General features: G+C 45.9%; 1 protein-coding gene across 2 annotated transcripts in view; it reads right to left on the minus strand.

The window, feature by feature from the left end:
• The window catches only part of LOC133019657 (FRAS1-related extracellular matrix protein 2-like), a 64464-nt gene extending 44228 nt beyond the window's left edge, over window positions 1–20236 (minus strand). The window contains exons 1-2 of one of the 2 annotated variants that reach the window (XM_061086213.1): window positions 15241–20236; window positions 11682–11771 (exon numbers count right to left, since the gene is read on the minus strand). In XM_061086213.1, the coding sequence (XP_060942196.1) occupies window positions 11682–11771; window positions 15241–20236 (5086 nt within the window). The remainder of the gene's footprint in view (window positions 1–11681; window positions 11772–15240) is intronic. The other variant, XM_061086212.1, reaches the window with a different exon arrangement.

Below are 20236 nucleotides of genomic sequence, written 5' to 3' on the forward strand. Positions count from 1 at the left end.
AAGAGCACATCAAAACAAGAGCTGCTGACCTTCAGCGAGGTCTGAGGATCTGCTCGGTTTCTGAATACGCTGCTGAGAGATTCTCACACTGAGGTGCTCGCTGAGAGGATTCACTCTTTCATGTCATAAAACATGAGGCGGTGGAAGAAAACCAGACACGTTAGTCTTAAAGTCCGAGGAAGATGGGGTTTTCTTTAAATGTTTTTCAGAAACTACTTAAGGTGGAGCGGTGGTTAGCTCTGTCGCTTCCCAGCCAGAAGGATCCCAGTTCGAACCCTGTGTGTTTATGGTGGCTCTATACGCTGATGACCTGTCCAGGGATAAGTGGTATAGATATATATCAATACAAAGTAGAATCTGCCATTTAAAAAACGTACGATGTAAACATGTAACTTCAGCTGCTAGGGGTCTGTCAATCAACACAACAGCAAAGAAGCAAACAGCAAATAATAAAATATTTTTTCAGCTGACTGGCTTGGCAGTGAATTTTGTCCTCGACATTTGCCCCAGAAGTTATAGCAGAGACGGAAAAAGCCACGGGGTAAAAAGCAGATAAGACGTAATAAAGGCGATTAAAATGAAATAGTTGGAATGAAAATGTGGATTTCGCTGGGTTTGAAAATTGCTGGAAACATTTTGCAAAATGTAAGTACACAAATCAACGATATAATATAAAACACAACATAGGTATAGTTGTTTTTACACACTCTCATTAATAATTGTTATAGATATCATCTTTAAGACCATGGAGCTTCCATTCATGTTCAGTTCAAATAAGCTAGTGAGAGAAAAATAAAACATTGAACAAGGAGATAAAGTTAATATCAGCTGGATGCTGAAAATGCACATGTATATATATAAAGTATAAAGTATATATTTACGGAAGTACTATTTAAAAGCCAGGTGAGTGCAAATTCAAGTTTTTCTCACCACAAGGCCTTAACCAATAATTACAGCAATCAACCATTACAACGACTACACTGACATTTGTAGCTCTGCATTGATTGCAGTCTTCTAAGTGTTCATTCTATTTCATGCTGCATGTTAGACGTCGTAGTTTCACACAATTGCCGTATGTTCCTTCTAGGGACAATAATAAATTCACGCTGATGTTGTCAGTGAATATGAAACGGAGCACTTCTCCTGCAGACCTGTCGCAGAGCGTGATCTCAGAACTGTCACATTAAATATTCAGATCAGATAGTGTGAAGCTCTCTCTCACTTCACCCCCAACTCGTGTTTGCCCAATAAACATAACTCACATTTATGTGGAAATCACACACATAAAAAGTGGAATTATCATTTACTGGTTTTTGTGTGTGTAGGTAGGTATTCCTTATGTTGTGGGGACCTAAACCTGTTCTCACAGCCACCTTATGGGGACAGAAAAGAAAGTGCACATAATGTGAATCATTATATTTTTAAGGTGAAGATGTGCTTTAATGTGAGTGTGAGGTTAGGCGAGGTTTATGTTAAAGTTACGGTTAATGAATGTAAGTCAATGTTATGTCCTCTGGTTGTGTGTGCAGAGGGAGAGGGAGCCTATCATGAATTAAACTGTAACTGCCGGCACTGCATATTAAAGAGGAGCCTTTGCTCTGCACCTATACAGACTTTTTCAGTTTAGTCAGAACCACATTAACAACAACAGAAGGGACCTCAGACCTCAGCGGTTCGGTTCGTTTTCAGTGTGAAAAGAGTTTTTTGGAGAATTCAAAAACACAAAGAAGCAGCTCACAGGATTATACTTTCTCTCTTCGCCTCTGATGATATAATGTTTGACAGATGAGGATGTTCGTTATGTGCATTGTGTATATTCCTCCCAATGAGGTTGGTGATGCTGGTAGAAACACCAAAACCATACCACAGTGGCAACGATTAACAAAATGGTGGAAAATTAACCAGTTTACTCAATTTCTCCGTCCAAATGGAAAGACAAATACCCGTTAAATTGACATCTGACATCTGACGCATGCTCGACTACAAACTAATATCAAGTATAAGTCAGTGCAGCTCACATAGGTAACAGTACGTTCCCTAAATTACAACGTGAAACCAAAATTAACCAGATCAGATGTTACAAAGACATGAAGCTTGTTTTTTACACGATTTTCTTTAACTACAATTCTATAATTTATCTTTTAGCTTCACTCCTAAAAACCCCAGACTTTCCTGTATTGAATTTCAGCTCAGTGTTTTGTAAACATCTCCAAGTCTTCACCACCAGACTCAAATGAAATTCTCTCTGCGACTTCTCCTCACTGCTACATCTGTGTACTCATTTATATACAAGTCCCCATCTCCCAGTGCAATTGGCAACCAAACAGCTGTATGCAGGCAACAAGCCAAATAATTTTTGCTCATCATTTGAGAAACATTGGACCAGGATGTAATCACTGAATCTGCTATTTACTCAGCTGGCGTGTGAAGCACCTCGACATTCTTTCTGTTGCAGATACACTGGCATTGATATTTCTTTAGTAACAGGAGCCCACGCACCCGTCATCTGACAGGAGTGGCACTCTGCACGGACTCTGATGGTTGACAAAACACAAGCATCTCACTCCCCCTCAGGATGATTCTTTGAATGTTGCCTGTCAGGTGTGTGTCAGTCACCGCGGCCTCGGCACTCGTGCAACTGGTGGGAGAGACGAAGCTGTGACGGGTTCTGAACTCAGCTGCTTCTTTGTTCTTCAAGAATGTGTTGTGGTTCCAGGTTTATCTCATGATGTGGGGACCAGAATCTGCCTACACGTCACTTTATGGAGATTTGTCTTCCTGATGTGGAGAAGACGCAAGTCCAAATAACTCAAGGAGGCGATGGACATGTGGCAGAAACTTGGACTATGGGCAGAAAAGGTCTCTGGTTCGTCTCTGGTTCGACTCCACGGAGAAACAACAAAAAGACGAACCTGGATTGATCTGTCCAAAAATCCAAGAGGATTCTCCCTACCCTGTCTAGTGCCCCTGAGCAAGGCACCTTACTCCCCCCCCAACATCTGCTCCCCGGGCGGCGTACATGGCTGCTCACTGCTCTGTGTGTCCTGCACCAGATGGGTTAAAAGCAGAGGTTACATTTCCCTCCTTGCGTGAGTGTGCTTGTGCATGTCTGTGCATGTGTTTGGGACAAATAAATGTATCTTAATCTTAATCTCAATTGAGTTTTAAGGGTAAGATATGTTTTAAAGTAAGGTTTAGGTTAAGGTTTCGGTTAAAGGTAAGGGTGAGGCAAGTAGTTACTGTGGTTTAGGTTAGAGTAAGTCATCAGGAAATCAGTGTAAGTCAATGTAATGTTCCGTTAAGTCATGGAGACGCAACTGTGTGTGTTTGTGTTTGTGTGGCCGCACAAGCAGGTCATTTTACAGGCCTTCTATCAGCACCAAGGCCTGGTGTCTGAGTGTGTGTGCTGTGTATCTGTGTCTCCATCTACATTCACACTTTGCCCAGGGCGAGCAGCACCACAGTGGATTTCTCCTGAGGTGTATTGAGATGTAAGTAGACTGACCAAGGTTTCCTGGCCCCCGGGCAAACACGTGTATTTCAAATGCTGCTCAGCTTGAGGGTAAATGATGCTAATAAGCACGAGGTTTCTTTGTTGCTAATTTACCGGAATCAAATTCATCTCTCGGCTGTGCGGACCTCCCGCTTTCACCTGTGTACTGGTAATTATCTCCGCAAGTTTGTGCGTTTGATCAGTCGCTTCGCACAACTTCAAAAAACCAGATGTGAGGACGAACGCTGCTGCTGCTGCTGCTGCTGCTGTTTCTATCAGGGATTATCAGATGTGATTGTGCATGTAGCTCCTGCCTGGTGGCAACAAGGAGAAGTGAGCTGCACCTACAATTAAATCCCCCGTCCACCCTTAAGGAATGAAAGTTGCATGTGACGGAATAATGCATTGTTTCCTTCCTACAGTCAACAGCCACCGGCCTCGAGTCGGGGGGGGGGGGTGCAGAAACACCTGAAGCAACCTTCAACATGAAGCCATAAAAAAAAAAAAAAAAACCTGACATCTAGGGCAGAGAACCTTCGCTGCTTTGAAGTTCTTGTGCTGCACTTAACACTGTGAGGTTTTTCACTGATGTCTACAGAGAGAGCCGCATACGACCTCGGGCACGGCTTCAGGGAAAAGGCTCGGGGACCAAGACACGGGGGGGGGGCTCTCTGAAGGTGTGTGTGAGTGAGTGTGTGTGTGTGTGTGTGTGTGTGTACAGAAATGTCAGCGCCTTGCATGTCTTGAGTGTCAGATGAATCATAGAAACTAAAAGCATTTGTCGTCCTGCTGGATTATTTTGTGCGGCGCCGCCTGTCAACTTCCACATCAGCACAAGTCCCCCCCCCCACGCCACCGATATAATATTAAACAGAGGGACGGGTTTAATGCATCTCAGGACGGCTGCTGCTGCTCCTGAGAGCAAACTGCGTCTGAGCGTGGAGATGATAAACTAGGTACTTAAATCTCTGCTCTTTCCTTTGCCACTCCTCTGCTCTCATTTCCCTCCATTATCTCATCCAACTCCTCAGAACAACAGTTTTTTATTTAGCCACAAATTTTTACTTACTAAATTTTTACTTCGGCGGCTCACTATACTTTCAGATGTATGGTTTTTATTATTTTCACAGAGCAGCCGAGCTCGGAACGGCTCCCCGGTGCCGTGCATCCTGGCAATGTGAAGGGAGAAAAGTGTAATATTTGTAATTTTTTGTAATGGTTGTATGATTTTAAATATGAATTAAAGTTCCATTAAGATGACACATGCAAAGACGGGAAAAGGGAGAGTTGGGGTTGGAATAGTCGCTTCCCAAGTTTCATTTTGTGTGGAGAAGTAAACATTGAACATTATGGGAAGTGTATGTTGCAAAAAGTGCAACAGAAAAAGCAATAATAAGCCAATAATCTGGAGAAATCTCACCATATATTCAAAAAACTGCAAATGACCACATTCCAGTGGCGAAATGAATGTAGAAAAGATACATTTTTTTGTTTGTTCTTGAGATTGGAGTGTGTTTGGTCCTGTTGATGGAGCTGATGGGTTGTGAAGCTTAGAGAACCCGAGAATCAAAGATGATTAACGCGATGAAATATTCCCCTTCACATCCCTCAACAAGTCTCTCGCTCTCGTCCCGGCGCTCTAATGAGATGCAGATCAACGCCGCGCGACATTCACAACTGCGGAATGTGCGGTAATCCTACAACAAAGACGTCCGTCAGCACCAACACTGACAGAAAAACACGTCAGGCGGCAGGAAAGAATAACCACAGCGAGGGTGTGACAGTAAAACCCGAAGCCGGAGACTAGAGTTGACATTCGGGACAATAAACGGCGACAGACTTTGAGATTAAGCTCAACAAGGCTGAACCTGGAAAGGAAAAGGAGACGTTGATACGCAGCGTAGGAATGAGACTGAAGAACAGAAGGTGTAATGATCACAGATGTTGAGCGGAGGAAAAGAACGGAGGATTAATTTAGAAGAATCCAATAAGATCTAAGAGTGTCATGATGACGGGATGAAGAGGATAAGAGATGGAAGAGTTGAGATGTGGGAGAAGTGGATGACAGTAAACTCCTGAATGGAGGCAGATAAAGAGAATCCTCATTTAAAGCTGCGTTAGTGTGTGTGTGTGTGTGTGTGTGTGTGTGTGTGTGTGTGTGTGTGTGTGTGTGTGTGTGTGTGTGTGTGTTTGTGTGTGTGTGTATTCAACGATTGCAAATATAAAAGACAAAAGGTCAGCAGATTTGTGGCCATGGTGACGGCCAGTTTAAAGCTGTAATAGTTTTTCTTTTATGCACTTTAATGTGAAAACTTTACTTTAAATGAAGGTGAGACAGATTAAAAAAGGATTAAAGCGATGATTGCAAAAAAAATCAGCAAACAAAATTAAAAAACAGATTGTAACATTATGACTGACCCTGTGTTCATGTGTCTTGAATAGAACGAAGCTCATTTATGGACGTGATATGTCTGAGTGTGTGAAATTGGTGCAGCTTGATTGAAGCAGTTTAAACTCTACTGAGCAGCATCCTGGTTTTTTACTGATTCAGGTAATAAAGTTTCCTCTATTCACAATTAGAGATTTTCCTATTTCTTTACCAGCCACTGTTAAAATCATTAGAGCCTGACCAGATATTTGGGGATCAATGCAGATACCAGTATTAGTCAGAAAGAAATGGTTTCTTGGAGACTACATCATGGATCATGATAAATAGAAAGTTTAGGGCACTGATATGTATCTATTATATTTAAGAGTCTGTAATAAGGAGTAGATTCAAATAAAAATCTGGCTGTAGTGAATTTAAATGTGATTTCATTCGAGCTGTATTCAGTTTCCTTCTCGTTCTTCTGCAGAGTTGAAGCGGAGTTTAAAAGTTAACGACTCACGGCTCAGAAGCGGTTTCAAAGAAAAGGGGAACATGGAGAGGTAATTTGACCAAGTTGTCATTACTGCTGAGAAAAAATATCTTTTGAAGAGCGGCGTCACCATGGCACCACGGATTCACACGCGTCTCACCAGAACATTAAAGAAGCGGCGCCTTAGCACTGTAATCTGCGGTGAGAGTTAGTCTTCATCGCCACCGATGAGAATCATGTTTTATTCAAGTCAACTCTGTGATGACGGAGAAACACATGTCAAGTCTGTGCAGTGAAACCACGGGTCACAGAGGGGTGAGGACGGGGGGGTGGGGTGGGGGGAGGAGTCTGTGTATAGTGTGATGATCAGTCCCATTCGCAGGGGGGAGAAGAAACAAACAGGAAACAGACAAGATGACAGGAAAAGATTAAGAGGTTTGTTTTTGTGATTTTGGCAAATCAATCTTTCAAGTAAAACGGAAATAATTAGTTAATTGGTCAATTATAATTATCAACTATTGTGATAATTCGTGAACACCAAACATTTTCTAGGTCCAGCTTCTCAAATATGAGGGTTTGCTGATTATCTTTTGTTTCTTACCGAGCACGTTATGTTTTTATCACTGCCCACTGGTTTGTTTGTTTGTTTGTTTGTTTATTTATTTGTTTGGGAATGATATATGTGCTGACCCAAATAAAACTCATTTTTTTAAATTTTGTAAAGACAAAATAAGACATTTAAAGACACGTTGACTTATCTCAGAGACCGAATGATTTCCTCAGTTTAACGAGGCAACTAACTTTCAGACGAATCAATACTGAGGATCGATCTCTGTTCGTTGCAGCTCTACTTCAGTCTTTTGTTTTCAGTGTCATCAATGTTGTTACGTGCGTCTTCATTAAAACTCCCTGAGCGTCCCGTGGTCACAGAGAAGCCTGGGAAACGAGTGGAGCTCCAGCCCGCCGCAGTGAACCACGGTGATCGCAGCTGCTCTTAACCTGTGACAGAAGGCGCTTCCTGCCGCTCTTCCCCAGTAGATGAGCCTGTAATAGAGCTGTGTAATTACCAGTGTTTGCCTCCAGCTCTGCCCGGCTCACACGCTGCAGGGCTCTCATTAGCCACGATGCTGCCGGTGCTCTTAAATATCAAACACTTCTTTCTTTGTGCTGGAGGCTTGACCGCCCCTCAGCCCGCGGCTACCCCTCCGTCCTCTGCTGTGCATGCATATGTGGGAATGTGTGAAAGTGTGCCAGTGAACATGTGAATTATACATATATACACATGTACCAATAAATACATATCTGTACCTGTTTATGTGTACACTCGTGTTTTACAAGAGGAACCAGGTGCTTCATGTAAAACCGAGTGGAAGTGGAGGAGTTGCTTCGGGGGGGTTTTGGGGGGGGCTGAGAATGATGCTTCACACTGTGTTGCACCACACACTGTAATTCACTGTACTGCTGCCGTTTAACATTTCCTTCCTCTGCAAATTCTTTATCTGGAACCGGTTTGCAGTAACACCAAGTCTCCAAAAAAAAGGAAAGCTTAAGTATATCCAGTAAGTTATGGATTGACAATAGCCTAAACTTGTGTAGAGCACAATTCCCTTTAAAAGCCTCAGGCTGTTTTTTAAAAAATCTAAACCAGACTATTGCCAGGAGCAGGGAAAAGAGAACAAAAAATCTAAGAACTTTACCGGAGCATGGACAATCAATTAGTCAATGTTTCTCCTTTCATGTGCATAAAGAAACTGTTAGTCTTCTGCACATTAGCATTTCCCTCTAAGTGCACTACAAATTAAAAGACACTTCTGAAAAGTGGGTCCAGGGCTAATTCACCAAACCATTAGTTCATGTTTCTAGACAGAAAGTGTTGAATAACCTACACGGTTTTGTCTTCTTTTGTAATTTGAGGAAACAATTTAAATTTACTTGCCGTCGCTGGTTAAGACTGAAGAGTAGTTTTGAAACTGAGGGACAAAGTCACTATCTCAACTACTTTGTCCTTTTGTATCTGCAGAACAAAGGCAGCCGTGGTGATGAAGACAACGACCTTGAGAAGTGAATCGTGACGTCGCCGTTATGTTTTAATCCGACACTCAGTGATGGGAAGTCTTGCAGTGATGTGAGTCACTGAGAAGAACTGTGCTGCTGAAAGTGAATCTGGGAATTAAGTCCACGTAGCAAAGTTACATCTGATCGTACAGAAGACTAAAGAACAGACTGAGAGAAATAAGAGTGTAAACGCGTCCTGTAACTTCAGGTTCAAGTCACATCCACCCATTCGTACAACCCATCTCTATGCAGCTCTCTTACAACAACACGCCATTCACACGGTGCAGGAGCAGCAGTCATGGGTTCTGTATGTTGCCCAAGGACAGCCACTAACCAGGAGGTCGGCTATCGAACCACCGACCTTCTGGTTGGTGGATGAACCTCTCTGCCTCCTGAGCACCTTTTATTTTCACTGTGCATTTCATCGAGGATCAAGTGCCACAAATGTCTGCGTAGTTGGTGTGACTACATATTTTCCAGGATTAAAAAAACTACCTGCACATCTGTTCATGTATTGAAAGATTGTGGCAGAGAAAATTGAATTAACCTGTAATTTCTACCTCAGCGACGGCAGAGAGAGAAAAATAGAACAGAGGTCGACAGGATGTAAACATGTAAATCTGTTGTGTGACGGTGGAGCTCTGAGGTCGAAGTTAAACCACAACCTGAAGGTTTTATCAAAGCATTTGTTTGGGTCATTTTTGAAAATGAAATCTGAATATTTGTACAGATTTTCATGTCATTTCATGTCACGTTTGTTTATTTCATAACTTACAAACCCTTCTTTAAAGAATGACTGTTATTTCGATTGGCTACGGTGGCCGCCCAGGACCAAACATAAAACCATTCCTCTGGTCTTTGCACGCTACGCACAACACCACATGTTGTGCGTTTGTGTTTCCCCTCTCGTTTCATTCGGCCGCCCACCGATTTAAATACTCAAGTCATTTTCACAGTTTGAATTTGATTGCAGCTTTGGTAAACGCCTCGAAATGTAACTATGTCATTAACAATCATTTCTATTCAGAATTAGAACATTCAGGTTTTTCTTCTTCAGCTACTCCATCTTGAACAAACCCAACGATGCTCTTGAGACTTTCGATGAGATGGAAACAATCTGCATTCTGCGTTTATCACACGAGCCGATTAACGGACAACACGAAGGCAAAAGTACAAATAATAATTAAATAGACAAGCATCCAATTTACTAAGCGGGTTTTCACAAACGATTGGGTCATTTAGCCACAGTTAATTAACTCTGCTCGTTTCAGTGAACATCCGTTGTCACTCACTTCCACTGTGGTTGTGTTTTTGTTGTCGTTTTCTTTTAGTGTCTTTTGCATTTGTGTGATTTACGGTTAATGCACTAATTTGGCTTGACAGGGAGGTGTGAGAGCGATTTAGTTCTTGTTGCATTCGTGATGTCAAACAAGTGGTAGGGAAACTCCTCTACTGGCGATGGGAAAGGGGTCAACCACCATTTTAAAGTTGGTTTGCCCATGTTTAAATAACTTCTGTATAACTATTCATTTTAGTGTGAAAGAGGTAAAACGCTGATACTTCAGTAAATAAGAAGCAAATTAATCGAAAACACAAATATCGAAAGAATTGACTAAATTTAACGTCACTGTGTCTGCAATGTCAGGTACAATGCACGTCAAAATGTGCACAACAAATATGGAAAGTAAGATGAATTTGTTGCTGATGAAAACACGTTGTCATACTGTCCCTACTGTGCTCGATGCCCTTTATACAAAGGTTGACCTGACCCTCTATAGCCCAACGGGTAAAACACTGACAGTTTAAACTAGGTCTCGTATATCTTCATGTATATTAAATGCATGTTGTTGGCATTCTAATAACTACACTGACTAATAAATCAAGACAGGACCAGATACACAGTAGCTCTGCTTGACATATCCTGCAGCCATATTCACAAATTAACCAGAACGTCTCATTAAATCAACGGACTGTGAAAATGACACAAGTCAATCCCAGCGCCTCAGAAAGAAAGAAAGAGTTTCCTCTCTTTAACAGAAGTGGAAGCCTCAGTTCACTGCTGAGCTAATAAGACGGAGCATCACTTGTAGTTTACAGTTGCAGAAGCTGGGATTTCTGTTGGCCTATGCAGATTTTATTTTTCGTGAATCAAATGAAGTCAGACCAAATATCAGCCTCCCCGAAGCTGACAGAGGGGGGGGGCCGGCGTTTAGCACGATGAATATGAATGAACGCAGCAGAAATGAAAAAAGAAATCACTGATCTGTTTGTTCAATCTGCAGGGAGCGATTTCCAGAATCAAACGCACGATGAGCTGGAACACGACGCCTGACAGTTGACTCGCGGGTCCATCACAATCAGGAGCGTGAGTGTGATGAGTGATTCTGTGAAACCCCGACAGCAGAAGAGAGGCAGACTCACAAATTCACCCGGAGAGACGAGACACCAGCGATTCAGGAGGTTCGGGACCACAAACAAAAACACAACTTCAGCCGGTTCCAATCCAACAACACTTTCTCGTTCAAGCATAATTTAAAAAAACTCTTTCTGCTCAATAGGTAGGGACGGGAATCGGCAGGGACCTCCCGATACGATACTTTCACGATACTTAGGTGGCGATACGATATGTATTGCGATTCTGTAAGTATTGCGATTCGATATTACGATTTCCTGGGATTTCTTTTGGTTATTTATTTTTTTTAAATACTGGACCATGGAACAATTTGGAATCATCCCTTCAATACAACACAGTAAAATTCACTTAGAGCTTTACCAGTTTTATTTCAAATAATAACATTAACTTAATGACTGCCGGGCAGCCAATAGAGAAAATAAATAAAAATGTGCCCTATTACTGTATAGCCCCTGTCAACTGCACACAAACTGACAGATTAAGAAATGATTGCCACTTAGGCTACTTTTAAACAATAAATAAAAGGTAAATTAAATAGAATGAATAAAAGTTTACTTAAAATGTAAACTTTGAAATAAACAAAGAGTAGGCTATTGTTGTTTGCATGTAGCCGATGCTAAGCTAGTGCTTGGGTATGTTTAGATTCTTGTGCAAAAACAAGTGCAGGTCAACATGCTCTGGGGTGATGTTGCTCCCCCCATATATCCCCCCCCGTATAACCAATAAATATGTTTTTTTAAAAATCGATTTGGGAGGCAGCATGGCGATTTAAAATCGTCATTCACAAGAATCGCGATTTGTAACTGAATCGATTTTTCCCCCCATCCCTATCAATGGGTGTAAACATTTATAAAAATCTTACCGTTGTCCTCGACAGAGAAATGGAAGAGGTCGGATGTGGCGTTCTCTTCGTTCCGCAGCACGTAGCAGATGTTCAGGTCGTCGACATCAGCTGCAACACACAAGCATCTTGAGTTCAGTTTATTTGCTCGTGTGTCACCAACATGCACGGGATGACATTTGTGCAAATTATAAATACTGGGAACCAAGGGAAACAGAGCAGACGAGTAAACAACAACAAATATTTTGATGTAATTAGTGAGCGAATGCAAATGAGAGTCGGTGACTTCTGCGTTTTGAACAGAAGTCGTTTCACTGTCACTGTCAATGTCACATGATGAAAATAAAAATCCCCTTCTCGAGAGGTTAAATCTTAATTTATGCATCAAAGACATTTGTGCTTTACAAAGGTTTGAAAAAATATATGTAAATATGTGAGATATTCTTTTTAGATTAAATAAAATGTGATGTTTGATGCTGGCCGCAGCCTCAAGTCCACTTTGAAGTCTCTGTGACCATTGGATTGTTGAAAACACTCTCTGTCAAATAATTGTTCAAAGATGGAGGCCGTCCTGCTGCCCGGTGCCGTATCAGCAGGTCTGGAGTATCACACTGATTCTCTTCCTTATCTGCACTCAGCATGAGCGGGTTGGTACCAGAGCACGCGTTCTGAAAGTCATGCATCTGTAATGCAGGAGGATAAAGGGCCAGCACCTCGTATCTGAGACGGCTTCTCAGAGCTCAGACCTGCAGGAGGGCGTTGGAGTCGCCCGGCCGGGTAGATGGTAAATGGATTTGTATTTATATAGCGCTTTTCTAGTCTGATGATGACCACTCAAAGCACTTTACAGTACAGTTTCACATTCACCCACACATTCATACAGTGCATCTACTTGCAGCACTTTGTTATTCTATTGGGGGCTATTGAGGGTTCAGCATCTTGCCCAAGGACACTTCGGCATGTAGATGGTTCAGACTGGGGATCGAACCGCCAACCTTCAGGTTGGAGGACGACCGCTCTACCCCTCAGCCACAGCCGCCAGGGTAGCAGTGGACCTCTAATGACAGACGCCGGGGCAGGAATGTTAAGAACAGGATCGCACGCGGGCACCCAGGCTTCCCACAGCTGTTTTCCCAGCGAATTCAGAATTACAGGGCTCAGTCTGCATGTTTCCCCCCCCCCCCCCCCCCATTCTGCACAAACGTCTATTACAGTGCAGAAAGATCATCAAGAGCGTGAAAGGATTTGGCCTCCGCGAAACACCTCCGTCAATATTAGATGTGACAGGACGCAGGTTCATAAAAGTGTAAAGCTCCGACTCCTGACTGACTGACAGGAAGCTCTTCGCTGGCTTCCTGTCATTAACCGACTCCCCTGCTTCCCCCCCACCCCCCCGAACACGGAAACAAAAACGCATGTACAGAGAAGATTGAAGTTGCGTTGTGGAGTGTTGAACAGCAGGAGTTGTGTTGCAGCCTTGAACCCGACGACCTGGCAGAGAACCAGGTTCACACTGATCATCAAATATTTAAAGAGGCGCCTCACGGGATGTGCCCTGGAAATAGGATGAGTAAATAAAGAGCGAGGGATTGTCTCTTTCACCTGAGTGAGTCTTCTGACGAGCCTCTCTCTCTCTCTCTCTCTCTCTCTCTCTCTCTCTCTCTCTCTCACTCCCTCTCTCTCTCTCTCTCTCTCTCTCTCTCTCTCTCTCTCTCTCTCTCATGACCCTTCTCTTATTCTTTATTTCTCTCTCTCTCTCTTTCTCTCTCTCTCTCTCTCTCTCTCTCTCTCTCTATCTCTCTCTCACGACCCTTCTCTCATTCTTTATTCTCTCTCTCTCTCTCTCTCTCTCTCTCTCTCTCTCTCTCTCTCTCTCTCTCTCTCTCTCTCTCTCTCTCTCTCTCTCACGATCCTTCTCTCATTCTTTATTTCTCTCTTTCTCTCACGATCCTTCTCTCATTCTTTATTTCTCTCTCTCTCTCTCCCCTTCTCTCATTCTTTATTTCTCTCTCTCTCTCTCTCTCGACCCTTCTCTCATTCTTTATTTCTCTCTCTCTCTCTCTCTCTCTCTCTCTCTCTCTCTCTCTCTCTCTCTCTCTCTCTCTCTCGACCCTTATCTTATTCTTTCTCTCTCTCTCTCTCTCTTTCTCTCTCTCTCTCGACCCCTCTCTCATTCTTTATTTCTCTCTCTCTCTCTCTCTCTCTCTCTCTCTCTCTCTCTCTCTCTCTCTCTCTCTCTCTCTCTCTCTCTCTCTCTCACGACCCTTCCCTCATTCTTTATATTTCTCTCATGCCACCTGCAGCCCCCCCCTCCCGCTCTCCACTCGATCTTCTACTTTAGTTGCTCTCTCCATCCCCTCTGCCTCCTGTTCTCTCTGAACTCTAGTATCACCCCGGTGTGTGTGTGTGCCCCCCGGTCCCCTTTTCCTTTTCTTTCTTTTTTTATCAAAGGCTGCAGCGGCACAGCGGTGGACAGAAGTGTCCGTCTCCCGCAGACTGAAGAGCGCTCTTTTCTCTCCTCTGTGTTCTCAGCTGCCGTCTTTACTCGTGCCAAGCTCGTAGCATGAGCAGATGAATTTCCTAACCTGTTTGCATAATTGCCTCAGCGTGATATGAAACACTGCATTGATTGCGTCGCTTTAAACCTCAATCAGTGGCATTGTTGTCTTGATTCCGTCTCCAGTATCAATAAACAGACATGCACAGATGCACATGGAGGTTTACAAATTCATAGCTCAGGGAGGGCGAGTTTGCTCAGTGTGATGTTTTTTTTTTAAAACTGCAATAAATGGCTTTGAGAAGCTCGAACCTGAAGAAACAGTCAAAAATCTGCAAATCTGCACCTGAACCTCCACTGGAACGACTGCTCTGACCTTTTCACACGAATCCTCTGCTCCTGTCCTGCTTCATTTAACACAGCGCGGTGGAGAACATCCGATGTGAACATTTCCCCCCGAGACGGAGAAATAATAAATTATTCATCTCAAACCATCTACAAGACATTTGCACGGAAAACATCAGCCCCTAACTTTGGTTCTGCTAATTACGATTTGATGAGCAAGGCACGTCTGAGTCAGGCCCACAAATTGGGCATTGAAATTCCCAAGCCAGCACTTGTCACACATATACATAATTATTACCCCATAAATTAAAATCTTGGTGTGAAGAAAAATAATCAAACTTTACAGATTCTTTCACTCTGAAGAGCCTGACATCACATATTAAGGTATCAGATATATTAGACTGCATTAATCACACTTTTCTAAAGTTTAGATTTCTGAAAAGCTGTATGATTTTGGATTATTATGTTTCCCAAATAGGGCAGATTACTTATTTTAAATCAGTTTTTTCATTGTTATTTTTTACTTTTTGTCATTTGATTGTTATATATTTTTATTCTATTTCATTCTATTTTGTTATATATTGTTGTTTTTATATTGTTGTTTTATGTTCAGTGCACCAATGACACCAAGGCAATTTCCTGTATGTGCAAATATACTTGGCAAATAAAAGAATTCTGATTTTGATTCTGACTATTATTCATGCAGTGGTCAATATGTTGCAATGCTGTTGATCTCACCTTGTGTGAACGTGTTGATGGAGTTGTTCCCGTGTCCCAGGTTGATGATGTAACCGTGTTTGGGCGCCGTGGTGACGTGGAACACCAGGGACACCGGGCTGCTGTCTCTGTCCTCCGCCCTCAGCACTTTGGAGCTGATTGGGAACCCCAGGTGACCCGTGGTCAAGATCTTCAAAGTGGGGGCTCCTTTGTTCACCACGATCTGAGGGACGCCGTTGTCCAGCGACACGATGGTGATCTTCATCGTTTGAGGGTGTCGAGTCTCGAAAACAGTGTTGGGGAAAACATAGAAGTCAGTGTGCGTGCCGTCGGTGACAGTGAAGGAGAAGGAGTCCTCTGATGATTCCGTGCCGTCGTGTTTGTAGCTGATGAGGTTTTCGTTCAGGTTTTGTTTTGTGAAGCTGGTGACGGGTGTGGACTGGTTGTAGAGGAGTTTACCGTGAACAGGAAGCTGGGTGACGGTGAATCTCAGCATCTTCTCAGATGTGTCCTGGTCTTCAGCCGTGAGCTCAAACGGCGTAATCAGCTTAACCTGCCCCTCGGTGACGAACAGACTATTCACAGTCACGACGGGTTTCTTATTGTCAACATCCACAATGGAGATTCTGAATGTCCTGAAGATGGGATTGTAGCCGTCAGTGACTTCAAACTCAAAGCTGTCCATCTTCACCTCGTCGTCTGAGGTGTGGAGGTAGTAGACCTTACTGCCGGCCAGCTGCAGCTGAGTGAAAGACACGATGGGCATCCCGGGGGTGTCCGTGCACTCCAGGTGGCCCCTCACAGGGGCCCTGGTCACCGTGAAGACCAGGTGCTCATCGGGGCTGTTGAGGTCGGTGGTGCTGAGAAGATCTGTGGTCAAGGTCACTCTGCCACCTTCCCTCAGGGACACACCTTTACTGACCACATCAGGGAACACCATGTCGATGCTGCCCACAGTGATGTAGAAGTAACGGTCGATTAGCGGGTTCATCCCGTCTGTGACGTCAAACTTGACCAGGTCTCGGATGCCCTCCTGTCCGTTGTGTGTGTAAATCAAGAGCCCGGCATCCAGATCAGCTTGTGTGAAGTTCATCCCCAGTGTGATGTTCTCCAAAGCCCCGGAGGGAGTTCTCCTCTGCAGGAGACCCTGACCAGGCCCGAACCGGATGATGTATGCGAGTGAGCTGTCGTCTGAGTCCAAGTCTGTCGCCTTCAGCGCTTTGTTGTTGATCTCTTTAGTTTCACCGATCTCCACCTCCAGGCCGTCGTTAATGAGCATCCTGGGCGTCTCGTCATCGACTGCAATAATCATGACCACGGCAGTTTTCTGCACAGAGTACTTTCCGTCGGTCAGAGTCACTTCAAAGCTGTCCTCTGTTGTCTCTGAGTCATCGTGCTCATAAATAATGCTTGACGCCTCCCTAATCTGCTCTAAGGTGAAATTAGTCACCAGGACCGAGCCCGTGGGGAGCTGGTTCAGAATGACGCCGTGCTTGGGCGGTTTGGAGATGATGAACATCAGCTCCTCAGGTGGAATATCGGCGTCCGCGCCGTTCAGAATCGGGGTGTCGATGACGATGTTCATTCCCTCCATGACGACTATTTCTCTCAGATAAATCTCTGGCTTCTCATCATTCGCAGGGATGATAACTATTGGGAAGAAGTGATTCTCTGAGTAATTGATGCCGTCCGAGCACCTGAACGTGAACCTGTCCTCCACCGGCTCCACTCCTTTGTGGATACTCTGCACATAGTAGACGTTCCTCTCTCTGATATCTCTGATGGTGAAAGCACTGATAGCAGTCCCTGATCTGGATTTTTCTGAGCCTGGGGCCGGTGATATATTTTCCACATAGCCAGTGGTCGGCTGGACGATGATGGTGCAAAGGATATCATCTGTCGGAGTGTCATTATCGTCTGCATCCAAGTGCTGGGGCCCGATGGCGTATTTCTCTCCTTCCAGGACACTAAATTGAATCCCGACTCCGACCTCAGGGGCCTGGCTGTCAACGGGAAGAATAGTAACTCGAACTTGGACCCCGTTGACCTTATTCCCCCCCACCGTCCAATCATCAGACATGTCTGTGAGAGTCAGATTGAAGCCGTCGTGCTGGGAGGCGAGGCCGATCTCCCCGCTGGTGTGTGCGTACACCACCACACCGTTAATAATGTCAGCCTGTGTAAACCTGGTGGCAGGCACTCCTTTAACCAATATATCGCCCATCAGTGGAGCGTCCTCCACGATAAAGGTCAGCTCGAGGTCATCGGTGTCGTCATCGTGGCCTTGGATGACGTTAGTGGTGATTTCTGTGGCTCCGTTTTCCAGCACGTCCATGTGAGACCCGATGGTTCCCGCAGGCAGACTGATGGTGGGAGTCTCATCATCCACGGGCCTCACATTCACTTTCACCGTCACGGTTACAACATGGAACCCGTCGCTTACGTCCAGCTGAAAGTCATCGCTCACCGTCTCCTCCCCGCCGTGAACGTACGATATCTTCCCCTCGGAGACGTCCTCAAGTCTGAAAATCCCTTTTTTCTCTAAGTCCGTGAACTCAACCTGGACCTGGCCGTGTTTGGGCAGCTGGCTGAGAGCGAAGGTGATCTGTTTGCTCTCTGTGTCCGGGTCCGTGGCGTCCAGCTCGGCGAGCGTGATGATGTGCATGCCACGTTCGAACACAGTGAAGCCGGTGTTTGTGATCTCCGGGGGTTTATTGTTGACGGGCTGCAGGTAGATGGTGAACGCCCCCTCCACGCTGTTCCCGGCTGTGTCTTCCACGGTGTAACGGAACTGCACCACGTGAGCCGTGATCCCGAGCTCCACATCCGGCGGGTCGTAGGACAGCTTGTGATGATTGAGTTGAGCCTGCGTGAACTCCGTGACCTCGGTGTCCGGGCTGTCCGTCAGAACCAGAGAACCGAACACAACCGGGTTATTTTCGTCTGTGTCCGTCGGCGGCTGGACGACTGTGTACTTCAGGTCCCGGTCCTCAGAGTCCAAATCGGTGTAGCGCAAAACTTCTTTGCTGAAGTGAGTGAGCTTGTACTCCTGCACCGTCATCTGCAGGGTGGTCCCGGGGAACAGCACCGGGGGGACGTCGTCGATGGGCAACACTCGGATCATAAACGCATTTTCCCCGGACTCATTAGGGGGGTCGTTGTCATCCTGCACTGTGAACACAAACTGATCCATGATGGTGTCTGTGTTGTGAGGGCCTGTGTGCTTGTAGAACAGCTTCCCGTCGGTGATGTCTTTCTGGAGCCACTCTGTCACCTCCTTCTCGTACACCTCATCTTCGGCGTTGAACTTCCAGGACGAGGGATCCTCGGGGGCGTCCGACTGCCTGAGGAGCACCGTGCCGATTGTGGAGAGGGGGGGGACGATGGTGAACTTAATAGTCGAGTCCTCAGAGTCAATATCAGCAGCACTGAGCATGAGGGGAGAAATCAGCATCATCTGGTTCTTGAAGAGCACCAGGCCCGTGTTGGCGTTTATAATCGGTGGCTCGTCGTCGGTGGGAACGACTGTGATGGGGAAAAGGAATTCCACCTCGTTCTTCCCGTCCGACATCTTGAAGACGATGTTGTCGCTGTAGGTGTCGCTCCCGTCGTGCTGGTACACCACAACTCCCGTGGTGAGATCCGCGGGGGTGAAGAACTTGCTGAGGGAGCCCAACACGGTGAGGTCTCCGTGCCGCAGCCCGTCCACCACGGTGATGGTGACCGCGTCCAGGTCGTCCTCGTCGGCGATCTCCAGGTTGTGGCTGGTGAAGAGCGCCCGGGACTGGCCCTCGTACAGCAGCTGGCCCGTGTTGCGTGTCACGACGGGCGCCAAGGAGTTCATGGGCTTCACCACGATCATGAAGGCGAAGGGGTCCGACACGGCGCCGTCCGTGTCCACCACCTCAAACTCCAGCTGGAAAATCCTCTCCGTCTCCGAGTCCAGGGCCGGGGGCTTGTAGGCGATCTTCAGATCCCGCAGGTCCCTCTGGTAGAAGGAGGTGATGGGGAGGTTCCTGTCGTCGGTGCTCACTATGTAGCCCTCCTCGTACGATAAGGGGGAGGTGATGTTGAAGATAAGCTCATCCGGGTCGGACTCTGCATCGTCTGCTGCGAGCATATCCGGGGTGAGGGCGCTCATGACAAACTGACTCACCTCCATCATCATCATGGACACGAAGCTGGGCTTGGGGGGGGTGTTCTCCTCCCCTTGTTTGATGCGGATCATCAGATGGAAGTACTCCTGCTTCTCCAGGTTGCCCTCCTTATCGTGCAGCTCCACCACCATGGGCACGTAGTCCCGGTTGGGGGACTGGCGCTGAAACGTGTGCTCGTAGCGGATGTCCGCCTGCGTGAAGTCATCACAGTCCATCATTTTGGAAAGTTTCCCCCCATCGATGAGTCGTCCATACCTGGGCAGAGCGCTGCCGCTGGACAGGGAGGCCACCTCACAGCGATGAGATGCTCTGTCATAGGTGAACTCCAGAGTCTTTTTATCAATGGGGTGGCTGATGCCCCTCAGGTGGTCCACGGTGAGAGGCATGTTCTTGGTGAGTAACTCCAGCTGCGTAAAAACTACCTCCACCTCCATCATGAAGGGGATGATAACGGTCTCCGTGGGCGCGTCGTACCTGAGCTGCAGCCTCACGCGGTCCATCGCCGGACTCCTGGAGCCGTAGTGGGAGTACGTCACGTCGTTGGGACCGAAATCACACAGGAAGTTTTTGGGGGACAGATGCCCGGGTCTCTGGGAGAGCGGGTCGTTGTCCAGGACCGTGATGCTGCACCGGTCCCCGGGCTGCGTCTGGATCACCAGATCGTTGATGGGGTCGATGAACACGGATCTCCCGAAAGCGACGCGCACTCCGTTGTTGGCGACGAGGATCGCGTCCTCGGACAGGTCGGACCTCAGCGCGTAAAACAACCCGGAGCTGTCCGGCTGCGCTAGGGAGAAACCTGCGAGAGAGACGCACAGGAGGAGAAGTGAGTGGAGAGGCATCGCAGCGGAGGATCCCAT

Source organism: Limanda limanda, chromosome 14 (genome assembly GCF_963576545.1).
Source record: "Limanda limanda chromosome 14, fLimLim1.1, whole genome shotgun sequence".
Lineage (NCBI taxonomy): Eukaryota > Metazoa > Chordata > Actinopteri > Pleuronectiformes > Pleuronectidae > Limanda > Limanda limanda.